At 35.1% G+C, this 16515-nt stretch overlaps 2 protein-coding genes and 1 non-coding gene across 3 annotated transcripts; 2 read left to right on the top strand and 1 right to left on the bottom strand.

Annotated features, from left to right (window-relative positions):
• Positions 1-2560: 2560 nt before the first annotated feature.
• On the top strand, positions 2561-8367 carry LOC104244249 (proteasome subunit alpha type-6). The gene is made up of 9 exons (XM_009799637.2): positions 2561-2795; positions 2932-3026; positions 4090-4171; positions 4637-4733; positions 5014-5072; positions 5224-5306; positions 6418-6513; positions 7407-7466; positions 8065-8367. Exons 1-9 carry the CDS (start codon positions 2720-2722, stop codon positions 8155-8157), a joined length of 741 nt encoding a protein of 246 aa, XP_009797939.1. The 5' UTR covers positions 2561-2719; the 3' UTR covers positions 8158-8367.
• A 1863-nt stretch (positions 8368-10230) lies between these two features.
• On the bottom strand, positions 10231-12071 carry LOC104244248 (protein LURP-one-related 6). Its single transcript, XM_009799636.2, has 3 exons — positions 11758-12071; positions 11102-11347; positions 10231-10581 (listed from the first exon to the last, which is right to left on the bottom strand). The coding sequence occupies exons 1-3, from the start codon at positions 11992-11994 to the stop codon at positions 10438-10440; spliced, it is 627 nt and encodes a 208-aa protein (XP_009797938.1). The 5' UTR covers positions 11995-12071; the 3' UTR covers positions 10231-10437.
• A 2562-nt stretch (positions 12072-14633) lies between these two features.
• TRNAS-GCU (transfer RNA serine (anticodon GCU)) lies at positions 14634-14715 on the top strand. Its single transcript has one exon. It is a non-coding gene; the product is annotated as a tRNA-Ser (tRNA).
• Positions 14716-16515: the final 1800 nt, after the last annotated feature.

The following is a 16515-nucleotide window of genomic DNA, read 5'->3' as shown; positions in this document are numbered from 1 at the left end:
CTCATTTAGATCCTCGAACAAATCAATGTGAACAAGAGGTTCAAAAGATTATTCATTTACAAAATATTGCAAATCAATTGCCAGATGCATTCACTAACCTACCAAGGGTGACTAAGTCACATATTCCAGCTGCTAATGCTCCAATTCGAGTTGATATCCCGACAGAACAATTAATTAAAGCAAATGAGTCTAAGCCATGCTTGAAACGTGGTAGACCAATCGGTTCTAAAGATAAAAATCCTCGAAGAAGAAAAGGAGCAAGTGATCAAAGTGAACATAACACAGAGGTAGTGGCTCAAGAAGAGCCCCAAGACGTAACAAATGATAAGACCTTAGGAGAGGTCCAGGTACCTGAAAATAATGAAAATGAAGAGATATCAATAAGTTATGTCTCAACCGGGAAAAGATGGAACCGAAATAATATTGTTATCAATAATATTTTTGCTTATAATGTTGCTGTTGAAATAATGCAACAAGATGAGGATCTTGAACCAAAATCTGTCAATGAATGTAGACATAGAAATGATTGGCAAAAATGGAAAGACGCTATCGAGGTAGAGTTAACTTCACTTGAAAAACGTGAAGTCTTCAGACCCATAGTTCGAACACCTGAAGGCATAAAGCCAGTAGGGTATAGATGGGTTTTTGTGCGAAAATGAAATGATAAAAATGAAATCGTTAGATATAAAGCGCGACTTGTGGCACAAGGGTTTTCCCAAAGGCCTGGAATTGATTATATGGAGACATATTCTCCTGTAGTGGATGTTATCACCTTCAGGTATCTCATAAATATGGCAGTGCAAGAAAAACTTGATATGCATCTAATGGATGTTGTTACAGCCTATTTGTATGGATCATTAGACAACAAAATTTTTATGAAAGTACCTGAGGGATTTAAAGTGCCAGAAGCATATAAAAGTTTTCGAGAAACTTGTTCAATAAAGCTTCAGAAATCTTTATACGGATTGAAACAATCAGGTCGTATGTGGTACAATCGCCTGAGTGAATACCTGTTGAAAGAAGGGTACAAGAATGATCCAATTTGTCCTTGTGTCTTTATAAAAAGGTCTGGATCTGAATTTGTTATAATCGCTGTGTATGTTGATGATTTAAATATCATTGGAACTCCTGAGGAGCTTCCAAAAACAGTAGACTGTTTGAAGAAAGAATTTGAAATGAAAGATCTTGGAAAGACAAAATTTTGTCTTGGTCTACAAATTGAGTATATGAAAGATGGAATATTTGTCCATCAATCAACATACACCGAAAAGATTTTAAAGCGATTCTATATGGATAAAGCACATCCATTGAGTACCTCGATGGTTGTGAGATCACTTGATATAAAGAAAGATCTATTCCGACCTCATGAAAATGATGAAGAGCTTCTTGGTGCCGAAGTATCATATCTTAGTGCAATTGGGGCATTAATGTATATTGCCAATAATTCCCGACCAGATATAGCTTTCTCAGTAAGCTTATTGGCAAGATTTAGTACTTCACCAACATAAAGACACTGGAATGGTATTAAACATATATTCAGATACCTCCAAGGGACCATTAATATGGGTTTATTTTATTCAAATGAATCCAAGCCATCATTAATTGGTTATGTAGATGCAGGATATTTGTCTGATCCACACAAAGGTCGATCTCAGACAGTCTACTTATTTACAAGTGGAGATACAGCCATATCATGGCGTTCGATAAAACAAACTATTATTGCTACTTCTTTAAATCATGCAGAGATAATAGCCATTCACGAAGCAAGTCGAGAATGCGTTTGGTTAAGATCTATAACTCAACACATTCAGCAAACATGTGGTCTTTCTTCGAAAGAGAATATTCCAACAATATTGTATGAAGACAATGTTGCATGCATAGCTCAATTGAAAGGAGGATATATCAAAGGAGATAGAACAAAACACATTTCACCGAAATTCTTTTTCACTCATGATCTTCAGAAGAATGGTGAAATAGATGTACAACAAGTTCGTTCAAGTGATAATTTGGCTGATCTGTTCACTAAGGCGTTACCAACCTCAATATTTGAAAAGCTGATATATAAGATTGGAATGCGTCGTCTTCGAGACATTAAGTGATTTTTCATCAGGGGGAGTAACTACACGCTGCACTCTTTTCTTTAACCAATGTTTTGTCCCACTGGGTTTTTCTAGTAAGGTTTTTAATGAGGCAACAAGCAATGCATATTATAAATAACTATGTACATCCCAATATTTTTTTGTAAGTTTTTAATGAGGCACATTATCTTACATGGACATCCAAGGGGGAGTGTTATTAATAGTTTGTACATTGGATACTACTTTGGATACTACATTGGATGCTACATTGGATGCCGATGTTGTGAATAACTTAAAGATTAAATTTCCTACTTTATGTCCATCATTTTTACTTTTTATGCCTATAAAAGGTCATGTAATTGCAATGTAAAAATACACCAAAGTGAAATAAGAAATTTTATTATAGTGCAGTATTTTTTTGATCAATTTGAAAAATAGATCAAAGTCAATCATACAAATAAGACCTAAAGAAGGGTAATTTTGTAACTTCGGGTAGACACCCAAAATCGTTGTCTTGGGAACAAAGATTTCTCTTCTTCTCCACTTCGATATCTACCTTCTCCTCTTAAAAACCCTAACCAGTCTGGATCAAGCAATCAGATCGAACTGAAAAACAAAAAAGTAAATCTAGCAATCTAAAAATGAGTAGAGGGAGTGGAGGCGGCTACGATCGTCACATTACGATCTTCTCTCCCGAAGGTCGTCTCTTTCAAGTCGGTAAGCATTTTTCATTTTTTTAAATTCGATTCAAATTTCATAGCCAAAGTACGATTATTTTTCTTCAGTTAAATCGTCATTTTATTGATTATCTGTTATTTTTGAAAAGTTTTTAGTTTTTTTTTTGTGTGAACAGAATATGCGTTTAAGGCTGTGAAGGCGGCCGGAATTACCTCTATTGGCGTCCGTGGAAAGGACTCCGTTTGTGTTGTTACTCAGAAGAAAGTCCCTGTAAGTTTGAAGTTTTAGCTAATTTGAGTTATGAGTATTTTTTGTTCTGTTTAGAGAAGACTTGTATGTTCGTGTAAGGATGCATGAGAAATTTAGAGAACTTTTAGTATTTGAAAGCTAATTTGCAATCGAAGACAAAATTCTTAGTAGGATATAAATTATATACACTGTAATGATTTTTTCTATTCTGTTTAGAGACTTGTATGGTCGTGTAAGGATAAGTGAGAGATTTAGAGAACTTATAATTCTAGAGAACTCCTAATTTGCTATCAAAAACAAGTTCTTTTTAGTAGGATTTAAGTTATTTATACCGACAACATAATATCTTTTGGCGTAAGTTTTCAAAGAAATGATTTTTTTGGTGTATTTTAACTTATTGTAGCAGGTTACTTACTGGTTATTCTGGGTTATCAATCAACTCTATCAAATAGAGTTGCTTGCAATTACTTCTGAGAGATTTAGAGAACCTCTAGTTCTCAAGAGCTCTTAATTTTCGATTAAAGACACAGTTTTTGGTAGGATTTAAGTTATATTCATTGACAATGTAATGATTCTCTTACACCATCAGTGTAATTAACTTATTGTAGCAGGTTACTTACTATTTATTCTAGGTTATCAATCAATGCTATTAAATAGAGTTACATGCAATTACTTTTTATGTGACTTGAATCTGTAAATATTTTACACTGTCAGTGTATAGAACTTGATTTCGTTTAAGTATTCCAATGAACCAGGCTTGTACAAAGCGGAACAGGTGTGGAGGATTCATAAAACTGAGCCCGACTAGTTTGGAATTTAGGCTTAGTTGATCAATGGTATAGTTGAGTAATTGATGGAGTATTAAATTTATTTTCCAATTGATCTTGGATAAATAATATAACGAAGGTTGTCGGAAATTGTGAGAAAAGGAATTCATTGTTTTGAATATATTAATTAGATAGTATTGTAGTTTGTTCTCGTATAACCAATTTATATTTACTCGATGTTTCCGGAAAGTAGACATGTAATTTTGGAAATACGGACCTACTATGGAGTTGAAGTTGTGTGTATTTTGGCTGAGCAGGACAAGCTATTGGATCAGACCAGTGTATCCCACTTGTTCCCGATTACCAAGTATCTTGGACTATTGGCTACTGGCATGACAGGTCTGCTCTCTTTTATTGGGTTCAAGGAGACTATGGAATATAGTGATTTAAAGCTTTGGTTAATAAACTATCAGTTAACAAAGGTTCTTCATAGACCTGTCTACTTTTTCTTCTGAAAGTAAAAGGAAACTTATTGCTATATCTTCCTTTTGTGATAGTGTTTGTTTGTTCACAAAAATGTGAGAACTTGCTCCCTCCCTTAATGTTCCAGTAGGAAGGCCTATCAATCTCCTTTAGCACTGTTGCTTAACCCAAAAGTCAAAAGAAAACACTTTGCTACTAAGGCTATTGGTTTATGAACTAACTAGAGACAGTTATGGTTCAAAGATTGTCCACTTATTGTATTCCAGGTTTATCTAGCTATGGATCATATCATGTTCAATTTGTGACTATGAGAATAGAATCACAGAGCTCCTTCCTGAGCTTATGTTTCCATATTGTGCTTTGACATATTTTCAATTTCAGCTGATGCGAGAACCTTGGTTCAACAAGCTCGAAATGAAGCTGCTGAGTTTCGTTTTAAATATGGATATGAAATGCCAGTGGATGTACTGTCTAAATGGTATTTCCTTTTTCTTCGTTATATTCTTCTCTTGGTACTTAACCAGAGTGCCATTTTTTGGTTATTGGTAGGGTGGAAGTAGCTTTGACACACCATCTATCTTATATGTTTTTCCTCCATTAATTTTTAATTTCTGAAGGTATGGATTCTTTATTTTGATTCATTAGAGGAAGCAAGTTAAGTAGCTTAAATTTTACGAATGCTCTCGATTTGACACTATTTAAAACACATTAGCTAGAATTCATAAATTTATCATGTGCTAAGGAACATGTATTTGCAGGATTGCAGACAAGTCTCAGGTTTACACACAGCATGCCTATATGAGACCCCTTGGAGTAGGTTTGTTGCTGGTCCCTTTTGATCTTTGTGAAGCGTCGATTCCCTCTCTTTTCTTTTTGTTGGTGTTGGTGGTGAGGGAGGAGGGAAACACATTTTCTGCTTTTGCACTTTTACTCATCCCTGTTTTATGCTTTTCTTTTTCGATGCAAAGTTGCTATGATTTTGGGCATTGATGAGGAGAAAGGACCCCAGCTCTTCAAGTGTGACCCTGCTGGTCATTTTTTTGGTCATAAGGTATTACTGAATATGATATTCTTCTCTAAATAAAAGCTGATTAAATTTGTTCCTGTTTATGGGTAGCCTTTTTTTTTCTTCTCTATAAGCAAAAAAAATAAATACCGGTAAGACCTTTTTATATGTAGCCTTTTCGTGACCTCGTTTCCTTTTCATGGTTATTCAGCTGTTCGAGTTTGTCATCATGCTAGTTGAATCTAGGCAGACAAGTGATGATCAGATTTCAAATTCATAAGAACATGATTAATCTATTCTTTATTGGTCTTACAAGTTATTCAGTATTCAGAGAGGGAGGGGGAGAGGAGTGGGTTGGGGGGGGAGGTGACCTTTTACCAGCATTTCCCAACTTATTCAGTATGAAACAAATGCTATATCTGTAGGTTAACATGGTACAAGAAATTTTGTAAGTTGAATGCATGTTTGATAATTGTGCGTTAGGTACTCTGGCATGACAGCTCAGCTTCATATGCTTGAGATGTGCATTCTTTTTTCAGATAATGTTGAGCTTCGATTTGGAGGCTAGGTTATAGGTGAGCGAGGTTGAACCCATGACATGTGAGCACTGAGCAGGTCTTGACAACTCGTTTCCTGATTTAACAGATGGTGGTGCTGTTAAGCACTCAGGAAGAATCCTGGACCCATGTTTAATAACTACTGGGAGAACTGTGACATATATGTTGATGATATGAGTAACACTCATTTGAGATGGAAATGTTGTCTTGTGAATCCTTCACAGCACATGAACATACAGGCACCTTGAACCACTATAATTTGAGAAGATATATATGTAGTTTAGAAGCATGCACATGAAATGATTTTTGAGTGAGTTGAAAAGTAGATGCTACTTTATGGTTTCTTGCTCTTTGTTTCAATGCTTAATTGTAGCTTACACTCACCCTTATATGACCCAAAAATAGGAACAGTGTGTCCTATCCAGTAATAACTAGCAAAAGCTTACTTTAGTTATGCTCCCATAATCTGCTGTGTCTATAGATTATGAGAGGATATTAAGGGCTTTTCAGTCCTGTCTTGAGATTTTTCTGAAGTATTGAAATTCTTCTGGCTCTTTTTCATGATGGTATTCCATATTCCATTTTTCGATCTCGTGCAGGCTACAAGTGCTGGATCTAAAGAACAAGAGGCAATTAATTTTTTGGAGAAGAAAATGAAAAATGACCCTGCTTTCTCCTATGAGGAAACTGTTCAGGTAAAAGGAAAGGGAGTGTTCAGACGTGGTTTAAGGCTTCCATTCTCCTTATATCCCATTTTTAGCAGTTTTCGCTTTCCTTTCTCTTCAAGTCTCTGCTACTGCTGGAATTCCAGTCTCTAGGTTATATTGGTATTGCATTGAATATTTGTGTAAGATTCTATGGGCTCTGAATTGAAGGTTATTTGGTGTAGAGTTGTCATGCATTGAGACCTTGCCTCTGTTTTGATGAGCTTTTACATTCTCACTTGTTATCTTTGGAATAAAAATCAAACATCACCTATTTTTAGCCACGTAACAACAAATGCAAAGATGTTTTCTGGTGATTCATTATTCAGAGTTTGGATCCTCTCTAGATAAATCACAGTTCAAATAAGTCATACAACTAGAATTAGGATTCAACCTTTTCCAATCTGTATCGCTATTGTGCTGGTGTTCCATTCCTCGCTGTATATACTAGCTAAGTTACAGAATTTCTCATTTTGTTGTCTAATTGACTATAGACGCTTCAATAGAAAATAGAACTAGAAAGTATTTTTGTATTATTGCTAAGGTGAATTTAAGGTGTTGATATAACGTCCTAATAAAATTGGGAAGTGGCTCCATCATATACTGGCTAGGTAAATGGATTCTTTTGCATGAAACTTTAAAACTCTTAATTTGGCTATTTCCTTTTATTCATAAAAAGATACTCTTAATTTGGCTAGTGCTTACAGTTGAGCAGATATTGTTTGACATAAGTTGTAGAAGTTCTGTGTTTGATTGAGATTGAGGATAATTTTTTTGTCAAAGTTGTAGTATATCATGTTCTATGCAATTGCTAGAATTGTTTATGTATGAGGTCTGACATTAAAGTTGAAGAAGGATACACTAACGTTATTTTTGTTCTGTAGACTGCAATTTCTGCTCTTCAATCTGTCCTGCAAGAGGATTTCAAGGCCAGTGAAATTGAGGTAATTTGTCTATATTACCCGCCATTTGGTTATTGCAGTTATTATTGCCAGTGTTGATAACCACTTGAGGGGGAGGGTGGGAGTCATTTTCTTTTTCTTGTTTTGGGAATTGATCTATATGCAACTACTCGAGTTGCACCTGGAAGCGTTACTATTGCACGGCCACGAGATATGATAATGACATTAATATTTGCGTATATCCATTATTTCCTGAATGGATATGGTTGTGTAGTTACACTATCTTCTTCATATAACTAACAATTAGAACAAATCATTTCAGAACAGAAGACATGAGACCTTTATCACACAATTGTTTTGACTTTTGTCTTAAGTGTATTGTAGTGCTTCTTAGGATTTAAAACTGCTTATTTTCACTGCTTTCAACAACTACAAACCCAGTGTAATCCCATAAGTGGCGTCTTGGGAGGGTAGTGTACGCAGCCTTACCCCTACCTTGTGAAGGTAGAGAGACTGTTCCTGATAAACCCCCGGCTCAAGCAAAGTGTTGCAGCATTGTTTAAAAGAAATACTGTAGTGAAAAAGCCATGAAAAAGAGGCAGTAGTGTTTCATATCGTAATCTCTTATGGTCCTTTGCAGGTTGGTGTTGTGAAGAAAGAAGATCCCATCTTCAGAGTGTTAACTACCGAGGAAATTGACGAGCACTTAACGGCCATCAGTGAGCGTGACTAATTAGCCACAGGATAGTCTGTTTCAGTTAGAAATGTATGTTCGCTATCTGGACTTGTAAGATCCCATATGATTGTCCTTCTGCATATGCTGATAATGAGTTTCAAATTATTGAATGTAACATTTCTCGGGATCATCCTATTTTCACAAAAATGTTGAATGCAACTGCGCGGGATTATATTTATATTTCATGCTGAATTTCACGTGCTTCAATATCTGTTTATTGGGTATAAGGGGAAAAACGTTGCAGCGGAAATGACCCCATTCCAGCACTTCAAACTCTTTCTTTAACACTCTGGTATTGCTATTGTGGCTAGCTATTTTATACATCCAGTTTCTAATTTCGGTGTACTTCTAAAGAACCAAAGACGTGCAATTTCCAGTGGCAATTTTACCATTGACTACACAGTTGAGGTTGTAATTTGTAACCTTGATATGAGGTTATAGTTAAGGTTTAAGATATAGTATGTTTACCAACCCGCCTACTCATTAGTTGATATTTTTCACAAATTTTATGAATGGAAGCTCTTATTTTCATGTTTCTCATTCTTTACCTTAATCCTGAATCTGCTACTTCTAATCTTGAAAGACTAGAATTCTTTCATAGTACGGTTAATGTTTCTGTCTCTGCCACCAAAGGATATGATTCTTTTATTCCTTCCGTGGTAAATAAAAATATGGTACTGTAATTACTTAAACCATATATTTTGAGTAAACGAGAGGGGTAATTTCAAGTACCTTGGATCGGTTATTCAGGGGATCGGGGAGATTGACGAGGATGTCACACACCGTATAGGGGTGGGGTGGATGAAGTGGAGGTTAGCGTCGGGAGTCTTGTGTGACAAGAAAGTGCCACCGTTACTAAAAGGTAAGTTTTATAGAGCAGTGGTTAGGTCTGCCATGTTATATGGAACTGAATGTTGGCCGGTAAAGAACTCACACACCCAGAAGATGAAAGTAGCAGAGATGAGGATGTTGAGGTGGATGTGCGGGCATACAAGGATGGATAAGATTAGGAATGAAGATATTCGAGAGAAGGTGGGCGTGGCCCCCATGGAGGACAAGATGCGGGAAGTAAGACTCAGATGGTTCGGGCACATTCAGAGGAGGAGCACTGATGCACCGGTGAGGAGGTGTGAGCGACTGACTGTAGTGGGCACGCGAAGAGGTAGAGGGCGACCTAAGAAGTATTGGGGAGAGGTGATCAGACAGGACATGACGCGACTTAGGATTACTGAGGACATGACCCTTGACAGGGAATTATGGAGGTCGAGCATTAAGGTTGTAGGTTAAGAGAAAGTTGTGAATATTTCTACAGCACAATAGAGTGAGACTAGCTAGTTAGGAGTTAGACTAAGAATATAATTGGTCGTCCAAGGCTTTGCCTGCTAGTTTTACTATACCAACCATTTATTTCGTATTTCGTATTCTGTATTTCATATCTCTTATATTGTTGTTATTGTATTATGCATTTTTATGGTACTAATATATCGGCTCCTATGACTTTTTTGAGCTGAGGGTCTCCTGGAAACAGCCTCTCTACCCTTCGGGGTAGGGGTAAGGTCTGCGTACATATTACCCTCCCCAGACCCCACTTGTGGGATTATACTGGGTCGTCGTTGTTGTTGTTGTTGTAGTATATATTTTGATTTTTGCATGCATTCTATCCTTAAGTATTCTTTATTTTTACAAACGTGTCGTGTTGATTATGATATGAAGTTTAGCAGCGGAGAGAATAAAAAGCAGTTGCTTTCCCTTTTGAAACTCAAGTTTTTATAGGATTACTTATATTCCAACTGAAGGAAGAAACAAAACGAAAACGAAAACGGAAGCCTCATAGAGCTTACATGACCAATTTCTTCAAATATATAGATAAACATTCTAACAACAATAACAAACCCAGTATAATCTCACAAGTGAGTTTGGGGAGGTTAGTCTGTACGCAAACCTTACCCCTACCTTATAAAGGTAGAGAGATTGTTAGATAGACCTTCGGCTCAGTAAAAATATAGTTACAATATTGTTGAAAAGAAATACAGTAGTAGATACAATAACAGAAAAAAAAAACCAGTAACATATCGAAACACTCATTGAATATAATTCAAAGTAATTGAAAACATCATGTAGCTTATCTACAGAATTAGAAACACACAAAGTTAAAGCTTGAAATGAGCTAGCATTGCCAATTCTAATTGAAGATGACAACAACAATATTAATATTCTGCAACTTTAGGAAGAGGTGATCATTTTCTTCTTTGCCATTAATTAGATATAGAAAAGGGACTAGCATTTGGTAGATCCATCATATATGTAATCAAGAATAGCGATAACTCCAACAACAAAAGCTTGATCTATTCCTGCCTTAACAGTTACAGTATACACATCATTGCTTGGCATCACTTGCTGCACCTCTTTCCTAGCTCCAACCTGCAATATTCCATTGTTTACTTTACTATTCATAAAAGGATTTAGGAAAAAGGGTCAGAAATATTCCTCTACTTTTAAATATTATCTATATTTAACCTCCGTTATACTTTACGGACATAAGTACCCCTACCGTTAGAAAAGTATCCAAATCTACCCAGCTATTAAAATGCCACAGTTGAAATGATCAAGGAAGGAGGAGCCACATTGTTGGAAAGTTGCAATTTTCATGTTTTTTAAAGTTCAACGTAATTAGAAAGGAAGAAGGGGAGCCTTGAGCAACGGTAAAGTTGTCTCAGTGGGATCTATAGGTTACATGTTCGAACCGTGGAAGCAGCCACTAATGCTTGCATTAGGGTAGGCTGTCTACATCACATCCCTTGGGGTGCGACACTTCCACTTCCCCAGACCCGGTGTGATTTGTGAATGCGGATTACTTTGTGCAACGGACTGTGGCTTTTAACCAAATAGAAAGGAAAAGTATATGAAAAACATGTCACCATTTAACCATGAAATCAATTACCTTTGCAATTACATTGCCAGAGGAGTCAATAATGCTGCAAGCTCTATCAGGGAAATAGCCAGAAATCTGGAAATTCTTATGATCATTGTAATCCTTTTGTTCAATGGAAATCTTGATTGGCATTTTCTTCGAGAAACAAGAGTTTTTGGGCTCTTTCAAGCAAAACACCAACTTTTCAGAACCTTCAAAATCTTTACTATAACCCCTCCATTTCTTTTGCATGCTTAATGCTTCAATTACTCCTCCCTGAAAATTGAAGGTATATAAGTCACGAATAAATTCCTTCACAATTGTTTTATAGATGCCGGAATAATTTCACAAATGCTCATCCAACTTTTAGTTTCATGCACAAAGTCAAAAAACTAATTTTTGTCACGAAAAATAACTCAACGGCTATGCACATATGTGATAGAAATAAAAAGCGACGCACAATGCTAAATTTGGTCCTAGAAACACAAATAAGGCCATATGATTGAAACATGCACAGGGCAACATGATGCATGAAACATCTCGCGTTTATGCAGGATTCAGAGGAGGACCACGCCCCAAGGGTGTATGTAGGTAGCTTGCCCTAAACGAAGCATCAATAGCTGATTTCACGATTCAAACATGCATAATAGTTGAAAATATATATTGCTTCTATTGCCAAATGTTACCTTTTTCCTGATAAGAAGTAAAGCATGTCCATAACTATCTTTGAGAATAAGTTCTTCCTTTTTTCCAAGAATTCCACATCCATCAACTTTGAAAATAACATTTTGGGCACAATTTGTGACAATAAAACCACCACCATTCACAACATGTGGGCGCCTTCGGACAACAAGAACTACCTCAGAAGATGAACAAAATACCTTACTAACTACAGCCATATTTGAGTTTATTGTGGTTGCCATTGTAATTTTGCCAAATTTTATGTCTAAGAAATGAAATTGATAGTGTGTATTTATAGTTTATAATGTCAAAGCAACTGTTCAAAAATCAAAGTTTGGTAGAGTTTTGATTGACTTATTGTATCAACCTCAAGAATCTTCTTGACTGCAACATGCATGGAGTTGTAAAGTTTGTATTAGCTTGTCCCTTACGCCCCTCAATATATATATAATGAGACCCTTGTATATGTTCTTTTGATTAACTTATAAGCACCGCCAGTGTAAATTTAAGTTTACATTATTAGTATATATAGGTTAATCTGTTGTAATTGTAATTTTCCAATTTTTTCAGGATTTAGCGTATATACATAGAAAATGTAAGAGTATTTTCATACTATTAATGTATTAACCGGATGTATGACAAGAGAGGATTGATAGATGATCAATACCCCTACCTATAATTCCAGGGTTATGGATTCGAGTGATCACCAAAGGAGTAATAGTTCCGATAAAGGGATCAAAGGGGAATTAAAAAAAAACTCGGATGTATAGTAAATAGTTTCGGTAATTATGAGAAATTACTTGAGTGAAATGACTTATTTAATAGTATATAGATTATTTTGCACAGTCAGCGTATAGAAGTAAAAATCAATTTTTTAGGTAAAAATTATTTATAAGTGGTTATCCTTGAAGTGATATAATAATGTAAAAAAATTCTTTACATGTGATTGATTTATTTGGATATCTTTTACAAGCAATTGAAAAAGGTATGTTTTTCTTTTACATTTTAACTTTCTCATATTAGTAAGTATTGAATGTCTTTTAAAAGCAATTCAAAAAGGGGTTTATTTTTCTTTCACTTTAACCTTATCATATTAATTTATTATTAAAGGTCTTTTACAAGCAATTCAAAAAGTGGTAATTGAGCTTTTGAAGTTTGGCTGCCTAATCACTGTATAGGGGAATATCTCGTTGAAATCGACCCTAATTTGCATGTTTTCTTTACTTGAGTGCATGAGATTTCTTCAATAGGGTTAGACTTTGTGGGTACGAGAATCTTATTGACTTTGAGTTAGAATTATTTGCTATTATTGTTCTTTTTTTAAAATAAAATAAAATAAAGCATGCAACTTTAATTAGAAGCTTACTCTTACCTTAACAATTAAATTTGTTAATGGAACTCTAAAAATACGTGATCTATTTTTATGCTAATTGTTAAACAGTTGATGCTAGATATGTGAGGGTAAAGATAAAATGCGAGCTAAAATGGAATTATAATCGAACCGGGAGTTTAGCTGTTCGGACCTCGGACTGACTAATGAGGGGCCTCGAGGTTGATGCCTGGACTCGGGCTCGAGCTATCGGGGATAAGCGAAGAGGGCTAACAGTTAGGAATTAAGGAAGGCTCTTTATTGGCCAATCGACAAGCAATAAATGAAGAACAAATATGAAGTCAACAAATAAGAGCAATAATATCGAAGGAATATGTTAGAGAGAAAAGAGAGAGAGAGTTGTTATTTATCTTGTGTAGAATAGTTGGAGCAATATCAGCCCTTTACAAAATGGCAAGGATCTCCTTTATATAGGAGGGGGATCCCCACATAGTACAAAATGCATTAATTATAAAGGTATGGAGATAGGACGGCTAGACGTGACACCCTGATACAGGTTCGGGCCAGGCCGGCTTTGTCAGACTTAGCCGCGTGCCTTGGGAATTCCCCATTTTTACTCTAGCCCCGAGCGATATTCCCTTTAGGTCGGGCCTCGACGAGCTTCGAGGGAGGGAACTCGATCATAATTTCGCATCCTCGAGGCCTCGAGATGTTCTTCTGAAATGAATCAATAGCAAGAAATTGGACCCTCTAATTTCACCGCATACAAATCATTTTTTCCTTTTTGTTATTGTAAATATAACAAGTGTATAATGTATATTATATACTGATTCTACATTGATTATATACAGCATATTGGCCAAATCCACTTATCCAATTAATTTGTCTACTTATTGAGGACTCCTTATGGAGTATTAATTAGCGCTCCCTCTAAAGAAGACTCCATTTTTATGGATTCGAAATCTCTAGTTAAGGAGAGATAGAATATTTTTGCTATTCCACTGCACTGCACCTTTCGATGGTGAAAATTCCAAACTACCAATAATACGCATTAATTCCATAATAGTCGAAAGCATATATATGTTTTGTCTGAATAAATTCTTTTTCCTCCTTTTAAGATTTTTCAGAAATAACATACAAAAAAAAAAAAAGGAGAGTATTAATTACGGGAGGAAATTAACAATCTACATGGAGCTTAGGACTCAAAAGTTTATTATATTAAAAAACAAAAGGTATTAACTGATTGACTACGTTTTTAACTACCACAAAGATTCGGGAAATGACTAGAAATTAATTTCTTAAAAGCTATTTTTTATCTTTTTCTTAAATAATCTATATTTAAAGAATATCTTGGAGATTTCCTTCAAGTTACGTCAAAGTCTGAGAGAAAAATTTTAAAATGTGCGGAATAGCTCTACTTCAAACTGCTCAAGTTAATTTTGGTATATTAAAGTGAAGCATGTAAGAATAACGATAAATAAAGGGTGATTTTTTGACTAAATTTTACATTTTTCAATAAATTAATTTTGAAAGCATCCACTAACAACAAGCGTCGCTTTGGCCGAGTGGTTAAGGCGTGTGCCTGCTAAGTACATGGGGTTTCCCCGCGAGAGTTCGAATCTCTCAGGCGACGATTGAATGTTTTTGTCGGTGTACAGTTAGGGATCGTTTGGAACACCGGAATAACTTCTTATACCTTATAGAGGGTGAAGTAATTATTATTGGTATAACTTATACCTTATTCTTAGAAATTATGGAATTGACATTTTTAATACAACGTACCAAATAGTAAATAAACAATAATCCCTTAATATAACTTATACGGTTGGAACGACCCTTAATCTAGTCTCTTTTGCTTTTCGTCGGTGTACAGTTAATAATTGACAAATGGTTCCTCTTCAATAAACAAGTATGAAGGTTTGAAACAGAAAAATAAACAAAAAGGAGCTGGTTATGTGTGAGTACATTCTGAAGGAAAAGGTAGAGTAATTCTTTTGTGAGAATTAAGAGGTGTTATAAATGTGATAGACCTCTTCAGCCGTTTCATACATTGTTGGTTGTTTTGTAATTGAAATAAATATAATGAGATGTTCAAATCTTATTACCGGGTTGGATTACGGGAAGGAAATAGAGAAGGTAAGGGACCGCTTTCCTTGTTCAAGCCGGTATTGTTTGAGTAAGTAGTAAGCAAATGAGAAGTGGTGAATTGGTCCGGAGGAATAAAGCTTATTTCAAGTACTAATAAAAGCATTCATTACAAACTCTTGTGCTATAAATGTGATAGACCTCTTCAGTCGTTTCATACTTTGTTGGTTATTTTGTAACTGAAATAAATATAATAAGATGTAATAAATAGGATAGTAAATGATCAATTTTCAACTATTAAACAAATTAGAAGAAAGAATGAAGGGAAAGAAAGCAAAAGGAAAAGGAGAAAAAGAGATAAGTAGGTTCCTTGGCCAAAGAGATGTGCCAAATAATCTTGTTTATAATTAGTTTATAGAAAAGAGAAAAAAAATTTCAGCAAGATGAATAAAAAAATCAGTTACATATATTGATAAAATCCCAATATAAATATTTTAGTAGAATTAGAGCTTTGATAAACTATATTTTGTTTGTCAAATATTCTTTAAAATTAGAAAAAAATTAAAAAAAGTATTTCATATATTCTGTGCATGGGGAATATTATTAGAGAAAAAAATAAACAAGTTTTTAAATGAATTGATTGTCTCTCTATCCTTTATTTTTTTATTATTTATTTTCTATTCTTTTTCTCCTTCTGCTACTTCCTTTATTAATTACTTTGTTTTCTTTTTCTCTCTCTTTCTCCTTAGGCCCTTTCTCCTACGGTTACTCCAAAACAAATCAAAAACTTTGCTCTCTTATTGATGCTTATAAATTTTTATATTTTCTCTTCATTTCCCTCATAATATGCAATAAGTTTTCCTTTATGTCAACATTTTGGTTACTCATCATTTAAATAGAGAAAAATAACTCTCCAAATGTGATGATGGGTCATCTAGAGTTTAAAATCTTAATTCTGTATTTTGAAATCTCAAGTAGCTTCTTTTAGCCTTCCTCAATTTACGTGCACAGTTCGCGCTTTTTTCCGAAAAGCTTTTATGTGAAAAATTAATAAAATGAGAATTTGTGCCTTAAAAATCTATGTGAGTTGACTTCAGTCGATGTTTTAAGTAAATGGATCCGGATCCGTATTTTGGCGGTCCTAGTGGGTCCGTATCGGGAATTGGGACTTGAGTGCCCAGAATTGAATTCGGAGGCCTCTAGCTCGAGTTATCGCATTTTTTCGAAAATTTGAAGTTTAAAGGTTGAAAGAATTTAAAGATTTGACCAAAGTTTGACTTTATTTGCGAAGAAGACTTCGCTTTGCGAACAGGGGCTAGGGGGGTTGGTTTTCGCATTTCCGAGATTT

The sequence above is a fragment of the Nicotiana sylvestris genome, chromosome 6 (assembly GCF_000393655.2).
Source record: "Nicotiana sylvestris chromosome 6, ASM39365v2, whole genome shotgun sequence".
In the NCBI taxonomy this organism is placed as follows: Eukaryota; Viridiplantae; Streptophyta; class Magnoliopsida; order Solanales; family Solanaceae; genus Nicotiana; species Nicotiana sylvestris.
This window is presented reverse-complemented; position numbering and strand designations above follow the sequence as displayed.

What these genes read in the sequence shown, in the direction of transcription:
- LOC104244249 (XM_009799637.2), top strand. Translation starts at nt 2,720, where the DNA reads ATGAGTAGAGGGAGTGGAGGCGGCTACGATCGTCACATTACGATCTTC. An exon ending in GTGGATGTACTGTCTAAATG is followed by an intron (nt 4,734 to 5,013) that starts GTATTTCCTTTT and finishes ATGTATTTGCAG; the next exon opens with GATTGCAGACAAGTCTCAGG. An exon ending in TATGAGACCCCTTGGAGTAG is followed by an intron (nt 5,073 to 5,223) that starts GTTTGTTGCTGG and finishes TTCGATGCAAAG; the next exon opens with TTGCTATGATTTTGGGCATT.
- LOC104244248 (XM_009799636.2), bottom strand. Translation starts at nt 11,994, where the DNA reads ATGGCAACCACAATAAACTCAAATATGGCTGTAGTTAGTAAGGTATTT. An exon ending in TACTTCTTATCAGGAAAAAG is followed by an intron (nt 11,348 to 11,757) that starts GTAACATTTGGC and finishes TTCAATTTTCAG; the next exon opens with GGAGGAGTAATTGAAGCATT. An exon ending in CTGGCAATGTAATTGCAAAG is followed by an intron (nt 10,582 to 11,101) that starts GTAATTGATTTC and finishes GGAATATTGCAG; the next exon opens with GTTGGAGCTAGGAAAGAGGT.